Genomic DNA, 27333 nt, shown 5'->3' with positions numbered 1-27333 from the left:
CAAGTCCAACGTAAACAAATTCCTAATGAACCGCCCCCTTAAGTAAACACTTCATCAAATCTCCACACTAACGTAATGTACTTGCAATAACCCTTATCCCTGAGTGGCTTCCGGGCCTTGATAAGTGGTGATCACTGTGTAAATAAAAATAAAAATAAATAAAAGCATTTTTTCGCAGTTTATTTTGGTTACATGTTTCCCGAGCGGATGAAATGTCTGTAAATAACACCAAATATCTTCATGGGTGTGTTTCACTCCTACCCTTCTTATTGGGGTCGGACTATGGTCATTCCTATCTTTGCTGTCCACTCTCTATTCTCCTTTTCCTATTTTTTTATTTATTTTTTTATGTTTATATTTTTATTTTTTATGATTACTTGGGTGGAAGTGAGGGTCGCGTTGGTACTTGGTCAAGTGGGTGCGTAGGGGAGGGTCTGAAACGCGTAAAAAAGTATTTCAATAATTTCAAAACATTATTACAATGATCTAAATATGATACCTTTTTATATGAAAAATCAAAACACGGAATAATAAAATAATGTTAAAAAATACATAGCAATTGTTGGTGACCTTTCTTATTTAAATATACATTTTTCTCTTGTTGGAATCTCTCAACCAATTATATATATATATATATATATATATATATATATATATATATATATATATAAAGAAAGAGAGATTAAATTTAAACGAAAATAAGTTTTAAATTGAGATAAATAAAAAGTTTTTAAAACCGTACATACTTTCTCTTTTGTGATCTTATGAATTAAATTAAACTGCAGAAGCGAAATTTCTCACAATAACTGTGCAAATGTCGAATTTGTTTAATAATGGTTGATTTATTAGTATATCAGCACTACCCATGAAATATCTATGAAATTTTGGTTGGAAAATCTTTGGTATAATGTTCATAGTGAACTAGCTCACTCGGATTGTCACTTTTTATCGAAGATTACGAAATCATTAAGCTTGTCTTAGGTTAATATTACAAGATATTAAACAAGAGTAAAATATAAAAACTGGAAAAATTTTAGGAATTTTCTTTAGTCTCTATTTATGCGTCTCTCCCCGGAAAACATGGCAGTTTGTACATCGTGTGATTTTTCTACATTTTTATCTTAAACATTAGTTTCATTTTTATCATTTTTTCTTTACTTCTGTTTTTTGTTTGTTTGTTTGTTTTGTTTTTGTTTGTTTTTTTGTTTTTTTGTTATTTTTAATAATTCGGGATTTTTATCCGAAAATTCTGCCGATATGTATAGCGTAGAGAATTAAAACCTCGTCTCTTTTTTCTTTCATCTGAGAATATAAGTAACGTCATCTCCAAACGCTGTATTTTCATTTCTGGCATCACTTCAGAAAAGCAGTCGATAAATAAAGACCGAAACTACGAAATTATTCATCTTGAACATGCTGTAGTTTTGAAGTCGATAGTGGGGCAATAATAATACACTGAGAACCGCAAAAAGATCGTGTCGTTCAAATCCAAATTAATACATATAGATTGTTAAATATTCGATTTGAAATAAAAATGATTCAGAAATTTCTGGGATTCTTCAGGATTTTTTGGCAACGCCGATGCAGGTATGTCGTAGTTTTACAACAAAAGCCAGTTTAGTTTCTGTAACGCATTTGTCAGTTTATACTACACTTTTGAACTTCCGAATTGTCTGAGAATACTTTTTTTTTATTTATTTGCAGGTAATTTCATACCTTACATCGCTTCGTATATGAAATATAAGGGAGAATCGCCAAACATCATGCAGACAGATATGGTATGGGTCGTCGCTGTCAACAGCGTTGGCTTCGGTGTTTGCATGTTCTTAGCGGGACCCATTGAGCGAAAACTTGGCTGCAGATTAAGCATTTTATTTAGCTCATTTTTAATGAGGTACGTATCAATGGCGGGTTGATGACATTAGCAAATCGTTTGGATAGCTATCACATACACATACGCATGTATATATATATATATATATATATATATATATATATATATATATATATATAGAGAGAGAGAGAGAGAGAGAGAGAGAGAGAGAGAGAGAGGGGGGGGAGCAAAATTGGCCAGATAATAAAATATTAATAAAAACCTTTTCAAATTCGAAAGTTCAGAAATTAATATAAAAATATATATTTAGAGAACAACAACCTTATCCAAATTTAATCTGCTCAATATCAGTGGTAGATCCTAATATAAGTAGAAAAGTCATATATAATGAGCTAAACAAATCAAAAAATAGCATTACCTAACACTTTAGATAGCATAAACTTTGACGCCAAAAATATACTTCAAACAGTGGAAATTCATAACTATACAGAAATTCTAACCACAGGAACTCCAAGGTTTACCTACAAAGACAACAAACCCAATTTCCAAATGCTGAGTTTTACAACATTTGATATTGATAATTATTATTAGTCAATTTCTCCTATCCTCCTAAATAAGGCCCTTATCTTTGCAAAACATGCACTGATCTCACAGATCTAGAAATTAAGTTAGTTCTTTTAGCTAGACAATTTCTCTTACATTTTGACAATAACATTTAACCTAGGAAGGACACCCAATATCTTCATGGACTTCTGGCTCTGCACGTCACAGATTTAGTCGGCCTATATTTGTTGAAGGAACTCAAGCTCGTATTTAAATCTATTCAAGGGGGATTGTTATAGAGAAGACACTCCTTATTAATAGAGCTAGACCTAGGGAATATAATAATTCCACTAAGAAGCTAGACTCCTTTTTCAATAACTTCGGCCTCACCATAACTATAGTCCCTGATAAGAAAACATCAAACTTTTTAGACGTTACTCTAAACTTAATTTCACAATCATTTAGCGCCTATTGTAAACTTAACGTATCTCTCTTCTATGTTTATAAACTTTCAAACCACCCGATTCGATAATCAAATCAATAGTTCCCGCGGTTTCAAACAGAATATCTAAGCTTTCAGCAGACACAAATATTTTCGACCAAAGCTTTACCTTTTTCAATAATGCCTTATTAAATTCAGGATACTCTGAGAAAATTAAATTCACCCAAGACAAACTCCCTCAGAACCGCCTTAAGTCCGTAATCACACATAATATGACACGAAAAAGAACTAATTTAGACTCCTCAATCAATTAAAATAGTAATTTAAATAACCCCCCCAATAACTATTAAGTCTAATCACTTAAATGATCCCTACCATTTCCACGAAAAAAAAGAAAAATATTTCGTAAACCCCTCTTTAGCAGTAACGTCTTAACTAACATATCAAAGGAATTCTTTAGAACTGTAGAAGCATCGTTTAAATACCCACATGAATACAGCACTATTTTAACTAAAAATTCAATTAAAATCTCATATTTCACTATACTTAGTATAACCCAAACAGTAATAGCATCTAATAATAAAATAAGGATTGCTCAATCTAGTACTACCCACTAAACACCAACTACAAATTGTAATTGCCAAATCAAACTGAACTGCCCACTAGATAATAATTACATACACAAAGTTGTAACCTATGCTTGTACGGAAACCGAATCACATCCAAATATTCTTCCTATTGTTTCTAATACTCGTAACATAAATCTAACTCTTCCTCCAGAAAACTCAAAAAAACATTTTAATTCCTTCCCAAATTATTTATCCTCTGATTGCTACCGATAACAGTAACGATGTTAACCACTCCATAAGTTTTCCAGATATATTGCCGACTTCTCCAACAATCATTACCCAAGCCCGAAATATCCATAACTATGCTAATTCTAACAACCTTTCTTTACCTAATTTTTATAATAGAAATCATACAATTAACATTCAACGAACGCTCCCTTAAATCCATACGTACATTGGCTCAAGTTCCACGCTAATTAAACTCCGCATATAAAATTATGCCTATGAATTTTACGAAGATAACCTGGATAACAATAAAGGTACAACGCTTCCTACATTAATTAAAAATCTTACGGCTAAAAACATAAGCTTCTCCATTAAATGGTCAATACTCAAAAAAATCTAAATCCTTCACTCAGGATGCTAAGTTTTGCCAGCTTTGCATATATGAAGCTGCAAGCATTATCACCTTATCTCAAAGTATTAACATCATTAATTCTAAAAACAAATTCTTTTCAAGCTGCGTTTGCAAAATACAAATATAGTCAATTCGAAATTACATAACTATTTTTATCACCCCCCCATTCACTTCACTTTCGAGTCACTAGTTGATAATTCTTATATCACCCTGACCTGTAATTTCCCTTATACCTATAATCCCCGTTTCTCTTTTATTTATAATTCTTTAAATACTTTTTATTCCCCATGCTTACCGTTCCGTTAATCCGTTTTTACCTTTACGTCATTTTAATTAGACAATAATCATTTAGCTCCAATTCCCTTTATGTCCCTCTAGTACATCCACCCTTTGCATTTCCTACTCTGCATTTAGCCCTGAAGAACTCCTGATTTAGTGTCTTGATACTATTTTCCTATTCGACTATACATGATTCTCCTCTACGCCTTTTTATTCTTTACTGCTTTTTTATTTGGTTACTCCCCGTTCTTTTTTAGTACCTCAACTCTTAACTCTTACTTTTTCGATTCTCTGCCCCTGAACCATATTTTAATGTTGATTACCATCTATCCATCTTCAATTTATTTCCACTTAAATCTCATTTAAACATTTGCTAGGCACCCTCTCTTCTACAACTCTTGACTTACCCCACTTAATCCATTAACTAGATACACATAAGTTTGAAAGTTTTTCAGTTTTACTTTCTTACTAATTTCGTTTTGTCAATTTTAACAGTTCTTTCATACACGACTTATTTCTCCATATTATTTGTATCTACAAAATTTCACCAATATATATATATATATATATATATATATATATATACATTTTTTTGGATTTATTTATTTATCTTTTACCGTTTTCCTCCTTATTTCGAACTATCTTTCTCGTACACCAAGTAACCTGACATCTCCTACTATAGGCTTCTCTCCTTTCCTTCCCTAACCTTTCTTCTCTGCCCTGTTTAATTCCATTATTAGTACACGCATCAACAGCGGGATTGTAAAACACTCCTCCCCCTTGTTTTGACCGTATAAACTTTCTCTTTCGTTTACTTTTATGTTTCACTCTTTCGTTATTTTCTGATTTACATTGGCCATGGAAGTCATTTTGCCAATTGTCCCGCTTCAAATCTTGTTCTCTACTTTTTAAGCAATATATAAGTGTTTACTGTCGTAGAGAGTAGTAGTAGTAGTAGTAGTAGTAGTAGTAGTAGTAGTAGTAAGTATAATGTACATTTGTTTTTGTTTTAGTTTTGATATTTAATATTTCAACTTATAAATATACATTATAAGTTAGGTTTTCTAACTTAAGTAATTTGTTTTACAATCTGTTCTATTTTGAATTAATAGTAACATCATGTCGATGAACGTACGCTTACATTTAAATTATTTTCATTTATGACTTATTTTTCACTCTTTTTTATCATTTATTTTTTTTCTTTGTTTTACTCTTCAAACAAAGCAAATTGTGTTTAAGAAATAGGTGACAACGGTGAATTAGAGAGTGTGGTTATTCTCAGTGTACAGAGACTGTATATTCTAAGTGAGAACTTGAGCAACAGGATGTCTGTTAATATTACATTTTAATGTCTGCACGTTAGCACAATCTGAGACGCATGAAACAGGGAGGGAATTTCTGAATCGAGAAACTTGAAGAATGAAGCTATTAGAAAATTATTTTATATAATGGTTTGAATAAAATATAATAAAATACATTTGTGCGGAATTTTAAAAAGTCGGCTTAGCCGTTCTGGAGTCCATATGAAACGAACTCTAATATGCACAGCAAATGCCTTTCATTAAGTAATTTAAATTTAAGTATAAATAATATATAGACAAGTTATACATCGAATAGAAAGATAAAAGATTAAATTTCAGATAAGGATAGAATTATGAATATTAAAACACAAAATAATTAAATGCATGATTCCATAACTTCAGAATATAAGTAGATGTTCTTAGCGTTACTTAATCTGTAACGTTGTCCATTAACCAACACGTTGTAGGCTTGGTCGCAAATAGTCGCAAGAACAAAAAAGAAATTCAACTTGCTGTTTTATTGTACAACAATATTTATTTCCTCATTATCTCGGTACCACTGTGATGTCCCTCATGTGACCGTCTCTTTAAAGTGCTCTCGGGCGTCATCTACGCCTCTAACGTGATCCCGAACGTTATTTCCGTCTCTAACGCGATCTATATTTTTAGTTTTCCTTACAGGTAACACCATTTCGCATATATTTGCATACGAACGTCCGCACTATGTTACAAGTTTAAGAAACAAATTACCGAACTAAAAAAACGTTGAGATCGTGATGTATAATTTTTGCGCTATTGACTAAGAAGTGTCTGAATTGCGAATGAAGACAGTTATATTCTTTCAAGTCTTAGTAGATTGAACTAAAGTCGTGGATTTGTAATGAGAACTTTCGGGAAAGGGTAGTAGTAGTGTAGCCAATATAACAATTAAAGTCAATATTGTTTGAGATATATTCTTTCAAAAAGTCATTAAAACTAATACAACGCATTTATGACATGCTTAAACTCTATTGTATCCATCTGCGTTTATTTGCAGAATAACTTATACATTCTCTGAGCCTTGAGTAATCGTCTTATTTTTATGTTTTCTTCTTGTGTCTTGGATGATGAAACATTCACAAAGCTTGTTGTGCATACTGTTCTCCTGATTATAGCGAGGTGAAGCTAAAATCTCAAGAGGCTAGCGTTCTTATCTATAATTTTTTTTATTATAATAATTTTTAATGCGTCGGAAGATTTCTAGAAACCATAAGAGCAGTCGCTAAGCAATTGTTTTTCATCCAATTTCAAGTTGAATCAATAACCGTTTTAGGAAAAACAAACAAAACTCCACTGATGTCAGCCCACCGCTACAAATTCGAAATAGGGCATGTGAGCGAGAAAAACGAAAATTGAGAAATTAATTTTATACATATGATATTAATTTCGTTAAACTAAATATATTAATTTTATACATATGATATAAATTTCATTAAACTAAGATATATTTATTTTATAAATATGATATAAATTTCATTAAACTAAGATATATTTATTTTATACATATGATATAAATTTCATTAAACTAAGATATATTTATTTTATACATATTATATAAATTTCATTAAATTAACATATATTTATTTTATAAATATAATATAATTTAATTAAAGTAAGATGTATTTATTATATACATATGATATTAATTTCATTAAACTAAGATATATTTATTTTATACAAATGATACAAATTTAATTAAACTAAGGTATATTTATTTTATACAAATGATATAAATTTCATTAAACTTAGATATATTTATTTTATACATATGATATAAATTTCATCAAACTAAGATATATTTATTTTATACATATGATATAAATTTCATCAAACTAAGATATATTTATTTTATACATATGATATAAATTTCATTACACTAAGGTATATTTATTTTATACATATGATATAAATTTCATTAAACTAAGATATATTTATTTTATACATATGATATAAATTTCATTAAACTAAAATATGTTTATTTTATACATAGGATAGAAATTTCATTAAATTAATATATATTTATTTTATACATATGATATAAATTTCATCAAACTAAGATATATTTATTTTATACATATGATATAAATTTCATTAAACTAAAATATATTTATTTTATACATAGTATATAAATTTCATTAAACGAAATGTATTTATTTTATACATATGATATAAATTTCATTAAACTAAGATGTATTTATTTTATACATAGTATATAAATTTCATTAAGCTAAGATATATTTATTTTATACATATGATATAAATTTCATTAAACTCAGGTAAATTTATTTTATACATATGATATAAATTTCATCAAACTAAGATATATTTAGTTTATCCATATGATATAAATTTCATTACACTAAGGTATATTTATTTTATACATATGATATAAATTTCATTAAACTAAGATATATTTATTTTATACATATAATATAAATTTCATTAAACTAAAATATGTTTATTTTATACATAGGATATAAATTTCATTAAATTAATATATATTTATTTTATACATATGATATAAATTTCATCAAACTAAGATATATTTATTTTATACATATGATATAAATTTCATTAAACTAAAATATATTTATTTTATACATAGTATATAAATTTCATTAAACGAAATGTATTTATTTTATACATATGATATAAATTTCATTAAACTAAGATGTATTTATTTTATACATATGATATAAATTTCATTAAGCTAAGATATATTTATTTTATACATATGATATAAATTTCATTAAACTCAGGTAAATTTATTTTATACATATGGTATAAATTTCATTAAACTCAGATATATTTATTTTATAAATATTATATAAATTTCATTAAACTAAGATATATTTATTTTATACATATTATATAAATTTCATTAAACTAAGATATATTTATTTTATACATATGATATAAATTTCATTAAACTAAGATATATTTATTTTATATATATGATATAAATTTCATTAAACTAAGATATGTTTGAAGTTTTGTAAACGATTCGGCTCCGATGGTTAGAAGGACACTTACAGATTAAAGACCACTTCTGTTATATCATGCAGAAAATATGTACTTATAAGTTGTTTCAAAATAAAGAAATATTAGAAGGTTTAATAGGGCTATAGGTGTGTGAATAAGCTATAATAATTTATGGAAAAGGCATATTAGTGTATAGGCAGAACGAATGTTGAACTCGTTGCACTTGTGCCTCCTCGACGTACATATCCCCGATAAATCCGCTCAGCTGCAAAATCACACCCCTTCACTGTTGAGGTCCCTAAATGCCAGAAAGCTTTCTACTCTAATAGCTTCTTCCATAAGAACAGCTAGACTTTGGAATTCCTTTCCTGCTACCTGCTTCCCTAACTGTACTGGTATGCAGAGGTTTAAATGTAACGTAAACCAACATCTTAATCTTTCTTAGGCATGATCCTAATTAGTAACACTTTCCGTCCAAATGGCAATGTGCCTTGTTTGGGTTGAGGGTAGATAAAAAAAATACAAAGAAATAACGTGAAGTTACAAATCAACATTTTTACAAAAATCTTGCGAATTCATATTGGGTTACATACAAATGATCTTTTAACTCGAAACGATGTGCGCCCAAAGTGAAAAGCCATAAAGTCTGTGGCTAGCAGAAAACGCTTTGTATTAAGCTTATTAAAGTATTATCTTTTAATCTTATTAATCTTACTAAACGATATTAACCGTATGTAAGGCTTTTCAAAAATTATTGTTCATGTTTGATTTTGTTATATATATATATATATATATATATATATATATATATATATATATATATATATATATATATATATATATAATTTCCTCCAAAACTCTGGACTTGAGGGAGAGGAGACTAAACTTTCTAATATAATTTCAAATGATCTAAAATAACAGCAAGGGGAGACTTGATTCCAATATGTATGAGGGTCGTTCCAAAAATAAACCCTTCTATTTTCCTACTTAAAAGTTGAAGAGTTACGAAAACAGTCGTAGTACCATTAAAACGTGACAGCGTTTATTCTCCAGAATTTATATATATATATATATATATATATATATATATATATCCCAATGCACTTTACCAAGAATTTCAATGACGCATCTCTGCTCCTGACGCAAGTCCATGACAGGGATTGTTTTCTTAGAGTCTCACACCGTCAATATATGCAAAGGAAAAATGAAACTTTCAGGTCATGAATGCATACGTTCAATCATCATAACAATGCAATTTGCAATCCCCTTCGAGCCAATAGGGCAGAGTAAAAACATCCGGCGTTACTGACCTGTGGTGATAATAACTCGCAGATCCCTAACTGTAGGTTAAGAATAATATACGTCATATCTATATTATTGGAATCTTTTGAGATGAGTAATTTGTATATTTATTTATATTATTTTTGTACTGTTATCTTCATCTTTATAGTTGTTGTTTCACCACGGTGTACGGCCCGTGGCGCAGTGGATAGACGCATGAATCTCTACTGTTCCAGGTGAGCATTGTCTGAAGATAGCAGTTTCAATCCTACCTAAAGCAGGCCAGAGGATTAATTAGCAAAAATGTAGTGAGGCAACAACAGTTATGGAAGGCAGTAATTACTGAGGATGGAGAGTCAGCATTCCTATCCTGTCGCGGTTTCTCACCTGAAGAAGACCAGAGAAATAGTTGACCGAAACGTGGTGAAAGAACAACTATAATGATCAGGATAATAGTCCGCAAATAAAATAAATATCATATCTAAGGTCTCAATTCAAAATTATCGGAGTCATTCCTCTATTGGCATTACTCTCAGATCTCAGATCAGATGAAGTGATCCCTATTTACGTCCCTTTCTACGAGAGCAGAGATACAGTCGGTTTTTAATAGGTAAAATACAGTTAACCCTTAAAATGAGCATCTTGGATCAGGACAAAAAAATAAAACTTACCTCAGTCTGGAAATGTATGTTCTTCATTGATCGATGACAGGGAAGATGAAGTACGGCACAAGAACAAATACTACACTTTGATCCCGTTAATTTAATACGATTTACCTTGGGCATAGCATAACATTTTCAGCCGATACTGATGCTCCGTTTTACGACCATTAAAAGGTTGCATAATCACTACTTCGCAGCAATTACGCCCGGCAAAATTGGTAGGAATTTTCATCGTAACATTTATTGGTTAAATAAAAACCTTTCTGGGTTTGACATGAAACTACACCCAGTGTCATAAGCACGAACGACCACCATAAATATCTAGTAAAAGTAAGCACCGTGAATAGACAGAAAAAATGGCAAGCATAAAGAATTATACTAAAAAGACTTAAAACAAAATAAACACATATTAATGTTATTTAATGCCTGTTTTATTGGTGACGGCATCATTCCAGCTTCATTAACTTTATCTTATTTTTTCTATTGTACATGCATTTTATTTCGTTTTTTATTTCCTATAGTTTTTCCATTTTGGTGTCATCCTACACTGTTAAGAAAGGCCTGGTGAGTTTTGCAATCACCGATGGATTTATGACGGGAGCTGCAATCTCCATCGCTTACCCGATCACACTAAGAGTTGCCATGAAGGTACAATTTCGTCTATATATCCATACCTGCATTTTTAAATGTTTCCTTTTTTATTTAAAGTAAGTCTAATATTGATACTTGAGCTCATTACGTTATGGGAAAAAATATAAAAGTCTTCTTAGCTGAGAAATGCTAAAAAACCTCACTCGGTCCAATAATCTCTCTCGGTTTTCTAGAATAAAAATTCTTTAGGGGATTAATAAGACGGGCTATTGTCGATCCGTTTATTGGGCAATTGACATGGCTGAAAGAGAGGCTAGAATCAGAATGGTGTTGGGCGCAAAGTACGAGTGATCTCAACAACTAGGTTTTTGCTGACCTGTCGATTGGCCTGTACTGTATTGCCCCTCATACAATACAGTTCAGTTTCGCCTGAATTTTCTCGTTGCGAGACACTCGAAGAAGAAATTCTTGAACACGCTTTCTTCGAATGTCGGGAACTCTGGCGGTATTGGGCCATGTCAACGATGTGACGACTCGTATCGATCCCGTAAACCTCTGCCGCTAAACGTATCCTTCGTAATTAACAACGTTGGACCGATGTGGGCTAGAGAAAAGACGAATGGTGTTTCTCGCGTTCTGCTTGTAGCGTGAATTGTGGTGTGTATGTTGCGTTTGAGAAATGACGAAAGAGTTGAATTTTTTGCTGCCCCAAATCTGGTCGCCTTCCTTCAAGCACCAGTTAAAAGTAAAGACCAAATGTGATAGATGGAGGTTACATTTCTCGGTTTTTGAAAAGAAATGGCTACAAGAAACGAGCTTGAATGGACGACAAGGATTTAAGTATGAGTATGTGTTCCCTGCCTGCATGCGATTCCTTGCCCTGTCGGACCCTATCGTTTCGAGTAATCTTTGTAGCAATGTATATTTATAAACGATTAAATTTTAAATCAATTTGGGCATATCTTAAGTATGACGGCCCCTCGTGTCAATTTGGTATTGTGGTGATTGAGATGACTCTATTCAAGAGTAGAATAGATATTTGTTATTATGTGTGACCAGTGATAACCAAGAACACCCATTTCTGAATGAACTTATGCCTAATTTTTATAGATATTGTTTTATATTTCAACAAAATATATTACAAAGTGCGGTATCTTCTCTGATATTAGATGTAGTTTTTTTTGTCCAACCTAATATTATATAAATAGATAGATAGAAATATTATATAAATAGATAGATAGAAATATTATATAAATAGATATATATAGAGAGAGAGAAGTAGGAAAAATAGATGATTAAAAAAAAATTTTGGAAACCAAATTTTGAAAATGAAAAATAAATATGTATTGATCCATGAAATTTTAACAAGGAATTATGATAATGAAAAAAACTTAATCCATAGATTTTCAAAGATATGCTCTTTTCATATTGTAGATAAGAATTAAAAATTACTTTTTTAGATAATGTAAACGAATATTGTTATCTTGTTAGTGACCTGGCAAGGCCATAGGAGAGATAACCAGGTAAAAAACCCTAAGCAAAATTCATCCCAAAGCAGCAAAACTGAAGCTGGCCTGCCAGGATACTTTGTATATAAATGTAGGCAAATATGAGCAGATGTTATTGGTTTTTAAAGTAGAGGTTCTCTTTTACGAATTGTCCTAAAATATTGACCATAGAATAAAATTATAATCTTCAAAATATCTTCGCATTTTCATATAGTTTCGTCCCAGAGAACCAAAGATATGAGCATTTCAATATTCAATTTGGCTACCAATATATATATATATATATATATATATATATATATATATATATATACTTGTACTTTTTGTAGAAAAAGAAATCCCATACAGTGCTCTATTATTAGGGAAAAAACCTTTCTCGAAATAAGAGCAATATATTTTTTTGTATAATATATACAGGAATTTACATCGGTAGTCGGTACCGACGGTTTCAAGCCCGGTAGTTGAGGACTGCTCTTAATGTCCGCCTCAGGCTCTCTTCAGCCGACTAAAAAGCACAAGCTACATAAAATATTCAATAGAAATACAATTAAAATAAGCTACTCAACAACACCGTCAATAAAATCCATCATCTCTAGAGAACCAATAGAGAGGGAAAATGCAAACTGCTCTTGCAGAGCCAAAAATGAGTGCCCACTTGAAGGGAATTGTAAAGCAGAGTCACTTGTATATGAAGCAACTGTAACGAATACATCCACAAACGTAACTAATAAATACATTGGAATGACGAAGGGGCCGTTTAAACAGAGATATTATATGCACATGAGCATGAGCTCTTTTAGAGCAAAAGAGAGAAGTAATACGGCTTTAGCAAACAAAATCTGGCAGTTAAAAGAAGAAGGTGCACCTTTTACGGTGAAATGGAAAAAAATCGAGCAAAAACCTTCATACTCCCCAGAACTAAAACAATGCTCGCTCTGCAATGCCGAAAAATATTATATTTTAAAAGCAACCCAAGATGGATGCTTAAATGTAAAAAATGAATGCTTGAAGGACTGTATACATAGAAGAGGATCGCTTCTTATAAATTGGGATAGAAAAAAAGATAAGACGTGAAGATAAAAAAAAAAGTTTAGTTATAGACATGTCAAAATAATTTATTTTATATTATTGTAGATCTTATCACCCATTTTAAACGAGATCTAGAGAGAATTTTTAAGTTAAAAATTTTAAAAAATTTTAATTGTTTTAAAACGTGTTTTTAAATAGAGCGAGATCATGCTATACTTAATATACTTAAATATAAAAACGCCAATTTTTTACACCGTTTAGACCCATTTCAATCTAAGATTTATTACCGTTTTTAAAACAAAATTACATATAATTTTAAAATAACGTTTTAAATAATTTTAAACGTGAAACGATACTTAAATGTAAACATATGCCAAATTTTTACACATTTTAAGTTTATTTTAACTAAATATTATTACCGTAATTAAAACGAAACTAGAGATTATTTTAAATATTAAACGTTTTTAAACGCAAAGCAATACTTAAATATTAGTATATACCATCCCCTGGGCACTTCCTAGGTCTTTTTTAATCTAAATTTTATTACCCTATTTTTAAACGAGATTAGACATAATTTAAAATGAATTTTTAAAACGCTTTTAAACGAGACTTAAACTGAATGATAGAGGGGGTGCTTAAAGAAAAACAATAATATAGAAGACATCATCCCATGCTTTAATTTATTGCTTCAAATTTATTACCTTATTAAAGTAGCATACACAAAAAAAAAAACGGTGTGCATATATAGAGTTCCGGTTCCGGTTAAAGACAGATGAGAGTCGGCTGAAGAGAGCCTGAGGCGGACATTAAGAGCAGTCCTCAACTACCGGGCTTGAAACCGTCGGTACCGACTACCGATGTAAATTCCTGTATATATTATACAAAAAAAAAAATATATATATATATATATATATATATATATATATATATATATATATATATGCCATCTTTTTTTTTTGCAATTTTATGAGATCCAAATCTCAGCGACTACTGGTACGAATTTAACAAATGAAGGCTCCTTGGAAAATTAATGACCTGCCTTGTGTAGTATGCTGTGACATTTATCCTTAAGGTCGCACATTAAAGAAATCATCCATTATCTAGAGCCTATGTTTGGCACTATTTTCACCTTTTAGAAACCAATAATTAGATTTTTACAAACTAAGGTTTTTAAACAGTTTTTGTCCTAATTTATTTAATAGTAAGTTTATTTTAATGTAAACTTTGCACTATATGTCGCATATTAAATGTGTCACTCATTGTTATTTGTTATTCAAGTTAGTCAATCTAGCTGGGTTTTTTTTGGCTGAACCTCAAACAAATTGCTAACAAAAGTTTTTAACTTGGATATTGGACATGAAAAACCTCTCTCAGACAAGTTCAGAATATTACCCGTCTAAGAATGATCTTGAATTGTACCTGGACGCTGTAAGGAAAAGGCTGTCAATATTCGCTGCAGCAGTACATATTCTATATGAAAAGTCGGTATACTTGTACTTGCAGCAAATGGGGGGGACTGCCAAAAGGCCATCCTGAAGTGTACCAGAATTTTTCTAAGGAATTCCATGCGATTAGACGGAGTGATCGCAACTGGGCTTGCTTGTTGACGGATCTGATTATTGAGCAGATGCTAATGAGAAGTATGAAGACGTCTAAAAGTCTTACTCATTGCAGAGGAATGTACGAAATTCAACGATTAGTTAGGACGCTATCACTTAACTCAGCAGCAGCAAAAACATTTCCAGTATGAAATTTGTGGTTACCCACCTGCAATTTTTTATTTGAGAGGTAAAGAAAAAATACGGCTTTGGCAGATGCAATATGGGAACTGATTTCTACTGTACAATCAGATCTACAGTATCTCTTAGATGGTGGAGCACTACTTCACCGGCTCTCATGGCAAAAAAGTCAAACATTTGATGAGATCGGTGCCTAATACCGCAGATATGTCACAACTAATTATGGAAGCACGCATTGTCTTTGATGAATATGAAAGTGGTCCATCCATTAAAGACGCGACTCACAGGCTCTGTTAGTGTTAATGTGTCACTGACACCTTTTAATGGTGTTCTAATAAAAAAAGGATGTTTTTTCTTGATAATCAACAAAACAAACAATTGTTATCAACTTGCTGGGAAAGAATTTGGAGGAAGCCGGTTGTAAAGTAGATCATGCATCTGGAGATGCTGACGTATTGATTGTGAAGACTGCTTTAGAACTGGCACAGACAGGAGAAACCATTTTGATAGCAGATGACACTGACCTATTAGTCCTTTTATGTTATCATGCGAGATGATGGTTACACCACGACCAAAGGTTAGTGCAAAAAGTGTGAAAATCTGGAACTTGGGAGATGTGGTCTGTTCCAACATTCTTTTCATCCATGCACTATTGGGTTATGGCAGCGTCTTTTCGAAGGGTGATGAACAATAGAAACTTCTGCAAACTGGCAGAAGTGTTTGGCAAGGATATCAATGCAGATGAGGTTATCGAAGTTGGAGAGAAGGCTTTAGTGTACCTGTACAGTGATAATGATCAGGGGGAAACATCAATCATCTCCGACTGAGGCACTTTAAGGAAAAGGTTGCAAAAAGCTCAAAGTATATTGAGGCCAAATTATTGCTACCAATAAGAGCAGATTCGGAAAGGTAAAAACCAGCTCAGACCTTACGAGTGGGGATGAAAACTTTCAGATGGTAAATTACAACCAATCATAACTGAGTTGCCATCTGGTCCTGTAAATTTGTTGGCTATAATTAAGTATAAATGTACTTCAGGGTGTTCTACAGCAAGATGCATTTGCAGGAAGCATGGCATTCACTAATCAGACTTGTGCGGTAATCACCACGGCCAGATCTTGATGATGATGAAGTTACCTTTGACTAATTATTGACAAGAAATGTTCTTTAGTCTTATCATGAACTTATCTTGTGGTGGTTGTGCAAGAGCCTTGCGCAGTATTCGACTAACTTACCATTCTTTTATTGTATTTTATTGTATTTATTTTGTACCTATTTTTATGAAATCCCAAAATTAATGTGAAAATTGAAGAAGGTTACTTAGTCTTTTCTTATACATTTTATATTGATATTTGTATAAGAAAAAAAAGGCATGAAAACAATGGCAGAGGCTAATCAGTTTCTGGTATTAGTTTATTATTAAGTATATAGCTAACTATCATTACAATTTAAAACACTATGTCAAGGTGGTGTGGGGTGGGTCCTATATGGGCTTTAATGCAAAAATATTTATTTTTTATTTCTAATTTAATAAAGTTTTTTGTCAGGAAAAACGTCAGTAATTGTCAGGAATATTAGGCATGTAAGAAAATGTCAAGAATTTTATGTTTCGGAATTTTAATATTATTTGAATTAGATTTTAAAGATGGCGGCCATTGACCACTTTCGGCAACATTATTTGTGGTAAACTTTTGTTTATCTGAAAGAGAAGTTACTCATACCCAATATGCAAGTTAAAAACCTTTGTTACCAATTTGTTTGAGGTTCAGCCATATTTTGACTGTACTATATGGGTCATTTTAATGCATTGTTACTCTTCTTGAATGCGATGTTATTAATTGTAGAATGCTGAGTTATAATGTAGGATACTTTGAATTTTTTTATCTTTTTAAAAACTTTTTTCGTGTTGTAAAATTTTTGTATTATTAACAAGTATTTCTCTACGATTGGAGAGGAACAGTTATGTTCTTTTAGTAAATGCTGGTATATGGCGCTGAGGTTGTTTCAATGCACTCGTGATAACTATGGAACTTTCATAATTATTTAAGATTTTGATTTAAAAAGATTATCTGAAAAATCGAACGATAAAAAAGAATCATGAAGCAAAGTATCTCCGTTATATTTAATGAAGTTTGCTTGAATGAAAAGAAAATGCATAATAATAGTCAGCAAATAATTTAATAAAATAAATGATACAAATTACTAATCTCAAAAGGATTCCAAATTAATTCAATGAAAAATGCTGCCTAAATGTATATATATATATATATATATATATATATATATATATATATATATATATATATATATACAGCCGTCACCAGGCACGACACCATTTGAATGAAAGAATAGATATGTGTGCATCTATGTGCGTGTCATCCACAATGAATGCTTCACTGTATTACAACTCTTCAATGTAGCTAGACAAGTAAGTATGATAAGTTAGGATCAACACTGAGCCGCCTAGACCACAATCAACATTTTAAATGATTTGGCTATCATCTAGCAACTACTGACTACTTAATTATAAACATTATAAATTACCTGAAAGCTCAATTTGTTTACGCAAAGATCAATGCATTATCAGCTGGTGATAGTCGGCGATTTCACTTCCCAGTTAGCTTAACCCAAGTAAATACTATGAAATAGAACAAGCGATGAACAGAAATAAATATGAGAGAAAAAGTATATAACAAAACGGTTATGTTTGAGGAATCGATACTTCGCTACTTGTGATTTTTGTTTCATACTTGGTATTTGTTTAGCTCTTGTTCCATATTATTTTTTCCAAGAATCAAATACGTTAGCTAGTTTAGCTATATAGTTTTCATAGCTAGGCGGAAAAGATACAAATGAAATATTTGACAAATAATGGAATGTCTGCAACAATAATAAATCGAAACAAATTAAATATTTGAAACCAATAATAGAAGTGGAATATTTTGACGAATTAACATCTTTACATTCCAACCTATATCTGACATATAAATTGTTAACTTTGTTTCAGTGGTTACCTTCTTGGAAGAGTACAGTGTCAGGGTTAGTCCTTGCCGGCCATGGGGGTTCATCTGTCATTTTCACGCAAGTTGTAACTGCTTACATAAATCCGGAGAACTTTAAAGCAAACTACACGGTCGGCGATGAAAAGTACGTAATATCTTTGATATCTTTTTATATACATTTTTTACAATTATTAACAGACTAATTATAGTCTAATAAATACTGTCGAGAGAACATATGATGTGGTTATTTTCGCAGTTATACTATTGGAAAAAAAGTACAACCCCGTAATTCTGCCCAGATATAGGTAAAATACAAAGAACCTTCCAAAAGTAATGATTCCTATCTTTTATTCTTCTCAGATGGATCAGGGAGGACTGTAAATTGCATTGTTATAATGACTAAACTTATGATTTCATGACCTGAAAGTTTCATCTCTCTGTTGCAGATATTGACAGTGTAACATTCTACGAAAGCAACCTCTGTCATGTATGTGCATCGGAAGCTGAGACGCATTATTGAGTTCCTCCATGCTATAAAAAAAATTCAACTCGCTCCTGTTGAATGATTAAAAAGCCGATGCAATTGATATAAACACAGTCAGGATTCGTCGATTTCAGAGTGGCGACAAATCACTCTCCGAACTTTTACGTCGTTCATCGCTGGAAAAAGTGCGTTGGGAATGGTGATGACTATGTAGAAAATTAAATTCTGGAACACGAAAAGTCGCTCGTTTAATGGTACTACTCTAGTCTCCATAACTCTTCGCCGTTTTAGTTTTTAGTTAAAAAATAGGAGGCCTTACGTTTGGAACGACCCTCATAGAATCTTGTGTTCAATAAGGCGCATACAAAGAATCGTTTTCAATTGGTTTTGTACTTCTGTCGACGTATAATGGGCCTTCTCGCTTTCCGGTATTTGTTTTATACCTCATTTGTAATAGTGAGTTGTGCCCTTACGACCTTCCATGTGGTTGGTAGGCAGGTTATAGGCCGGTAGTTACAGAATATACGTTTACAGTTTTTTATGGGTCTGTACTATTGTAGATTGTACGATGTTCATTTTAATTGCGTTGATCACTGTAACTCTTAATGGTGATCCAGTTTCTTTGTGTAAGTGCCCTTTTAATCCATGTTCATATGCCATATATTCTCGTGCATGATGTTTTTTGATCATTTTTATAAATTTTCACATATTTTTTTCTCCATTTTTGGAAGATAAAGATTAAAAAATATTTTTTGATAAAGATTAAAAAATATTTTTTGATAAAGATTAAAGAATATTTTTTGATAAAGATTAAAAAATATTTTTTGATAAAGATTAAAAAATATTTTTTGATAAAGATTAAAAAATATTTTTTGATAAGGATAAAAAATATTTTTTGTTGATAAGAATTAAAACATAATTTTTAGATAAAGATTAAATAAAAAAAATTTTGTTATTAAGGGTTAAAAATATTTTATTAAGGATTAAAATTAATTTCGATTATTCAGATAACTATTTTTATCTCGGATGTTATGGCTACAAGCATAGTGTAGTATCAGAACAGATACTACACTTCACCTCTTCTGTCCTTGGTAATTGGATGAGAAATCCTTCATGACTGATGCAATGTTAAATTTTGTTCCTATGCAGAGTACCCCTTTTGGGGTAGCTGGATTTTCCCTACATTAAAAGTCGAACTTGTGTCTAAGTCTGCCCTCGTGGGGAGGCAAGTACATAAGAACGTTTTGGGCAAGGTAACCTCCGGCCTTTCTGTGCATCTTGTTGAACGCAGAAATGTTTTGTTCAGCATAAAGATTTGTGAATTTAGCACTTAAATACATCAGACGTTAAAATTTTGCCGACAAAGACCAAATTCTTTCTCGTGTGGACATGAAAAATTATTACGGGAATTCTAAAGGATCAAATATTTTCATGAAGAAATTCCGTTTTCTGATTGGTTGCTAGGAGAATGTGGATCCATTTGATTGCCAGTTCCTAAACAGAACTTTCCCATTTTCTTTAATCATACCCTCATATTATATAAAAAATATTGCAACAGAAAGTCTTCAGTTTTAGTTTTAATTACACGCTATTTGAAAACTGCTAAGGCGGAAAAAAAGATAGAAACCGCCTGTGTCTGTTATATACCGAGTGTTTGAAAAATTGATTGGAATAATTCCGAATAATCTAAGTAATAAAAATTGTAAACAGATGAATTCGAAAATTATAATAGATTTTGTAGATGTGAAATTTTGAAAATGACATTTCACAGAGACATGGTAGACAATAGTAGCCCACACTAGAATGACCTAAAAATCTTGTTTTGAGTTCAGCAGTTGACGTTTTACATTTTAGCAATGGAGCTTCTACACACTACCAGCACTCATTTTATTTTTCTGGGTTTTTTTTATTTGTTCTTGTCAGGTTTTTCAAAAATGATATTCTTCTGGAACGAGTGCCTTCGTGTTTTATTATGTTAGGCTGTACGTTTCTGGTGCTTCAGATTATTGGAACGGCAATGATTTTCCCTCCACCACCGGATGAGGAGGTAAGTTGTAATACAAAGCTTAAACATTATGAATTAAAAAAGGAGAGTTTTCGAAATTTTTAGATTCGTAGCTAGTATTATGAGAGGCGTTCAATAAGTAATGCCCCTGACCCACTTTCATTGATTTGATCTAGCAAAAAAATGCATGTTCAATGATTTATATCTGCATGGAAATTACAACTCTGAACTACTTGTGATTTCTTATTTATAAGCGTTTGAATTGAGACAAGTGTAGAATTGAGCTCGTTGGGTGTCGGGTAGTGATCCGATTTTGTATTTAAAAGGTGCACACTACATGAGACTTTTGATAAAACATATCTCTAGGTGGTTTTTATGTCGATAAAAAGACTAAAAATTATGCTAAGTACTATTGCCTCACTGCGATGATAAGTGCATAATGGCCATTACTTATTGAATGCTCTTCGTATTAACTCTGTTATTTCACGAACAAGTGCTTCATAATACCTTGAGTAGATAATACTACTAATACATATTTGTGAAAGAAATGTTTATTTAATTTTATTATTTGTTCATCGATGTCGGTTTTACAGGAGTAATCCCCAGTCATTATTCACTTGAAAAACAAGTTCCTGGGAGCCAGGTGACAGCAAACATGTTCATATTTCCAATTATTTCTGCTTCCTAAAGTTTATGTTGCAACTCACTTTGTGTTACTCATTAAATTCCCGTGGATAAAGATAAAGTACTATATTTTTCAATAAGTTTAAAACCCTCATCAGTTGTTGTAACGCTCAATATACCTTAACTCATTATTTTAAACTATTACATTTCATTTGTCTGAAGTTGATATTTGTAAATGTTAGTATTCACGGATTCCAATATATATCCTTAAATTGCTATGTGTATTCGACGTGTCGTTCTTGAAATAAAGACATGTTCCATTGTAAAAGTATTGCGAAATTATTAACAAAATATTGCATGATTAATTTGATCTATTATTTCGATTGATCGACCTACTGTTATTATCTTTAGTGTGATGTTTGTCGAACTTGGAAATGGTTCTGTCGAATTCAAAAATTTGGACAGAATTTCGAACGGAACTCATTATTTACTTCACGGGAGTAACATGTTCTCGTTCCGTCAGCCACGCCTGGATAGAGGTCCTAAGTAATTCACAATTGCCCGCACTGAGAATTGTACCTTCAACTTTCAGGAGAATATCACAATTTATTTTCTATTATTCTAATCACTGCGTCACGGGTCTTTATGGACAGTTCTAGTACGAAATTTGGGAGCCGTAAACCTATTTTATTGGTACCCGGAGAGGGACCTATGTTTTCAGTGGTGTCCGTGAGTCCGTGTGTCTGCGCTTCCATCCGTGTGTCTGTGCGTCTGTCCGTCTGTCCGTGCGCCCGTTAGATCGGACGATTGCCAGATAACCGTCCATTAGTTTTTCCTTAAATTTTGCCACAAATTGTATGTCATATAATAGATGTGTACAGTAAAAGAGGTCAAAAATGCCCCCAAATGGCCAAAAATGACACGTTTTGCCTCATAACTTTTGATTCATCCATTAGATTTTTCTGAAACTTGGCCAAAATTTGGAGCCCATTGTTCTTAATATAAATATAGTATTGGTGACTCTCGCAAATTTCTCGCAAATTTCTGTTTTGCGTCCCTGGGGATTTTTAGTGCTAAAAACGCCCTTTTTTGTGGCTCTTTTTTTTCATATTTCTCAATAAAATCTTGATATGCCTGGTTATATAGTGGTTTTTCACGGTGGTCAACTCAAATATGCATGTGTTAAGGCCTGAAACGGCACCATTACCCATTTACACTGGGATTAAGCGTCCCCAGTGGCGTAAAAGAGGGAAAAAATGGCCAAAAATGACACTTTTTGTCCCATAGCGTCTGATCCATCTATTAGATTTGTCTGAAACTTGGCCAGAATGTGGAGCCAATTGTTCTTAATATAAATTCAGTATAGGTGACCGTGGCAAAATTCTGGTTCGCATCCTGCTCGAACTTTTAGTGCTGAAAAAAAAACATGCTTTTTTTGGAGCTCTTTTTTGATATTATTTCATATGTATGTCTATATAGTAGTATTCCATAATGCTGAATTCAAATATACATGTCTTAAGGCATGAAACTGCGCCATTTGTCCATTTTCACTGGGATTCGGCGTCTATAGGAGCTCAAAAGGAATCACAAATACCCCCAAATTGCCAAAAATTAGACTTTTTACCCCATAACTTTTGTCCCATCCATTAGACTTTTCTGAAACGAAAATGTGAAGGCAACGTTGGCCTTTACACTTCTCACCTTCATCATTTCTTCACTATTTTTTGTGGCGTCATCTCACATGCAGCACCAGAGGGGGACAACACACGCTCGGCTTGTTTCTATTTGTAAACATCAATATTTTAATACTAATTATTATTACTACATATTACTATGTATATGTGTGTGTGTGTGTGTGTGTGTGTGTGTGTGTGTGTGTGTGTGTGTGTGTGTGTGTGTGTGTGTCTGTGTGTGTGTGTGTGTGTGTCTGTGTGTGTATGTGTCTGTGTGTGTGTCTGTGTGTGTGTGTGTGTGTGTGTGTGTGTGTGTGTGTGTGTGTGTGTGTGTGTGTGTGTGTGTGTGTGTGTTTATTTCAACCTCGGGGATTTTTATTTAAATCACTACAAGCTGTTTCAATAGACAGGACAATAAATAATCCTGCCGATCTCATCAGACGATCTAAGCCAAAATAAATTAGAAGGAAAGGATTCTTTTAAATTACGTATGGGTATCAAAAAAACAAGAATTGAAGTGCTGGATAGAGAGGGGGGAGTGAGAGAAAGGAGAAAGAAAAATTAAAAGGAAAAGGAAAGGGATGGGGGAAATCGAGGCAAATAAATATGATTAGCAAAAACGAAAGACCACACAAGGAAAGAATTGCTATTACAAAATTAGAAGTTCCTTTGTACGAAGTGCCTTCAATAAATTTCCAGACTTTTTCGTATCTGCACTTGTATTGATAGTACATACATGAAGCTCTAGTCCCCCTTCAAAGTAATTTCCTCCGGCTGTAATGCATTTGTTGTACCGTTCAAACAGCTTTTGTAAGGCCCCATGGAAGTCCTCGTGTCAATGTCCCCGTCACAGCCTCTTTCATTTCTTCAAGTGTTTCATAACGACAGACTCTAAAGTTTTTACTTAAGTTTAGAAAATACCAAAAGTCATAGAGAGTAAGGTCTGGACTATAGAGAGGGTGAGGAACTTGATACCAATCTTGGTCGAATAGTCTGTGATATGGATGAAGTTGTGGACAGCACCCTTGGGACAAACTTCACGCAAATCTTCTGCATCTTCATTTGCTCGTGAATAACTGTGTGTACAGTTATCACACTGACATTAAACTGTGCACTTTTTGTCACTAATGATACAGGATGGTACTTATCCATGAAATTCTTTATTTGGCCACTCAAATCTAGTGTTCTGACTTCCTTACTTTTCCGACACCTATCATCTGTTACAGACTCCCTGCCTTCCTTGAATCTCTTATGCTACTAAAAGGCTTATGTTCAATTCATGCAAGATGGTCCAAAAGCAGTCTGAAGAATTCCATATGTGATTACATATGGAATTCTTCAGACTGCTTTTGGACCATCATTTGTTAATCATCCCATAAAATGTATAGCAATAACATACTGAATTTTCAAGAGTCTACAATTTTAAATACCTGAACAAAATATCCGAAAACTTACTGAAGGCACCTCATACATATTGAAAATATTCTCGAAGATTTTTCAAACACGGTTTACGAACTATACAAGTTCAGATAAAAGGTTCATGTAGGTTAAAAGAGGTTTGCCAAGTTACATCAATTCTGCATTTACTATTTTTGTCTGATAAAACCGAGCATTAATTTTGTATCTCGTTTGTTTACTTATAGAAAATTGACGTCAGAGCAACCGAAGCCAATACAGACATTTATGAAAACAAAAACAAAATCTTGGAAGCTGGAATTTTAGAGAACCAAGTGGAAGAAACAGTAACGTATGTTTGGCTACTAAGATTTCATTTAAAGCAACATGAAAAAACGACACCGAAAACATATTTTTAAACGTTTAGTTAATAATACGTCGAGAGTTGTTGACTATGTAATCGGCAATGCTGACTTTGGTCCTCACTAGTTTATTGTATTAAATTACATACTCATAAATGTGGGGCAGGTAGGAACGAAAGATTCTTTGCCAATCAGGGTAAAATAACAACTGTTTTAAAATGATTCACATATTAAAAATACTCGTGTCAGCGTGTCTCGAAAATTTTAAAGAACCCACGCCTACGCCGCAGATTCTATGTAAGACATGTCATCAAACATCTATCAATCAACTATCAATATATATATATATATATATATATATATATATATATATATATATATATATATATATATATATATATACATATATATATATATATATATATATTGATTATTGTATTATCTAATAATTGCATTTCTACGTAATAATAATAAACATTTAAACGTTGGTACTATTTTATAACAAAGAAACAGCATCATTTTAAAAACGTACTTACGTAAGGTGCAAGGATTTCTGTGCTTATAATTTTGGTTGTAAAAAAAGTTTTCATGCGGAAACACGATAAGGAAGATATTAATATATAACATTACATATTGCAAAAAATGAATTTTCTAAATATTATTTGTTAAGGGTTTTGTGTCAATAAGCAGAGCAAGAATATTTTATGCAAAATTTGAACATTAAGTCAAATTTAAATTAAATTTAAATTACAGATAATGAGATCAGAAATTAAATGTATGAATAAAAAAGGAACATTTTAACGTTCATATTAATTATTAAAGCCATTATAAATAAAAACTATATAAACTTAGACACTAAATGATTCCTTTTTTCAAATTATAACTTCTGAATCGCCTATTATTTTCTTTGTTTTTTTCTCGCCTTTCTTTTTGTAAATATTGTATATATATATATATATATATATATATATATATATATAGAGAGAGAGAGAGAGAGAGATAGAGAGAGAGAGAGAGAAAGAAAGAGAGAGAGAGTGGTGTCTAGCGTTGTTTTAGAGGCTAGTAATATCTAACGTTGTTTGAGAAGCTAGTAGTGGCTAGCTGTGTTTGAGAGGTTAGTAGTGTTTAGCGATGTTTGAAGTTGACGTGATGGCATATTATACATATATATATATATATATATATATATATATATATGTGTGTGTGTGTGTATATATATTTTTTACACATATATATAGGTTGTGTATATATTATGTCCATATATATATATATGTATGTATGTATGTGTGTATGTATGTATGTCCTAATCTGTTTTTTCCTCGACATAAATTTTAATTTGTTACCCCTATCATTATATATATATATATATATATATATACTTTTATATAAGAGTCACTTTGTAGAAATATTCGTAACCGCTCAATTACCTTGGAATATCATTAGTATATCGACAACAATTGTGTCCCTTCTGCTCATATTTTAAGCAGTTCTAATTTCTTCGATAAATGTAACTTTATTATTCTGCTATTCCAGTTAAGGAGAATGTAAAAGGAATTATTTTATTTAAAGCCACTCAGATGCTTCTGATATTCAACAAATTGGTACCTAGAGGTCTTCTGTAATATAGATTGCAATTGTAAAGTATCTAATATATAAAAGAAATATCAAAATATGAAATAAATACGGTTCTACCGACCAAAGTCTCTTACAAAAAAGTATCAATTTTCGAATACCTGAACGTGAGAGTAACATTTTCGACTACTTTTCGTATGAATTCCTATTTAAGAAATACACCAAGCAAGACTAAATCTTAAAATAGATTAAAGTAAACGAAACAAATGAATATTCTTTTGAAAATAAAACGTATAAATATTTTACCAAAACCGATTCTTAAGCAGATTTATATAAACAGCTTTTGGATATAAAAGTATACTTGTCACTAAAGTAGTCCTCACATTATTTTGACTTTGTTTTTCACAGTTAAATAAGCGGTAAATTGTAGATATGCTGTAAAGTATAAAAAAAACTAAATAAAAGCAAATAATTATTATCGAAGATATGTAACTGCTTAGTACTACAAACTGCAGTAAGTCAAAAGCGCTGCTCTTGCCGAATGATTGAGTTAATTTAATTCAATTATGTTATTGGAAAACGCGTGTCAATGGAAAAGGGGTTTAATCTTATTCAGATGTTGCTGTATTTTTTTTAATTCGTGTTATATGAAAAAGACGTTACTAAATGGTCAAGTAAACCATTCATTAAAAAGTTATATGAGTTCATGCAATTAAAAACGGATTGTTGACAGCATTCCTACAACATCATAAATTCCTACCTGTAAAAATTTTGTCTTTT

The 27333-nt window shown here is 31.6% G+C and overlaps 1 protein-coding gene across 1 annotated transcript in view; it reads left to right on the top strand.

The window, feature by feature from the left end:
* Window positions 1–27333, top strand: part of LOC145280223 (apicoplast pyruvate carrier 1-like) — an 83681-nt gene that overhangs the window by 4339 nt on the left and 52009 nt on the right. The window contains exons 2-6 of the mRNA XM_080132008.1: window positions 1705–1894; window positions 11091–11217; window positions 18444–18583; window positions 20846–20969; window positions 24868–24971. Of these exons, the coding sequence (XP_079988134.1) occupies window positions 1705–1894; window positions 11091–11217; window positions 18444–18583; window positions 20846–20969; window positions 24868–24971 (685 nt within the window). The remainder of the gene's footprint in view (window positions 1–1704; window positions 1895–11090; window positions 11218–18443; window positions 18584–20845; window positions 20970–24867; window positions 24972–27333) is intronic.

Source organism: Euprymna scolopes, chromosome 7 (assembly GCF_053919585.1).
Source record: "Euprymna scolopes isolate OS-2025 chromosome 7, ASM5391958v1, whole genome shotgun sequence".
NCBI lineage: Eukaryota > Metazoa > Mollusca > Cephalopoda > Sepiida > Sepiolidae > Euprymna > Euprymna scolopes.
Note: the sequence above shows the minus strand (reverse complement) of the source record. Positions and strands in the feature narration are given on the sequence as shown.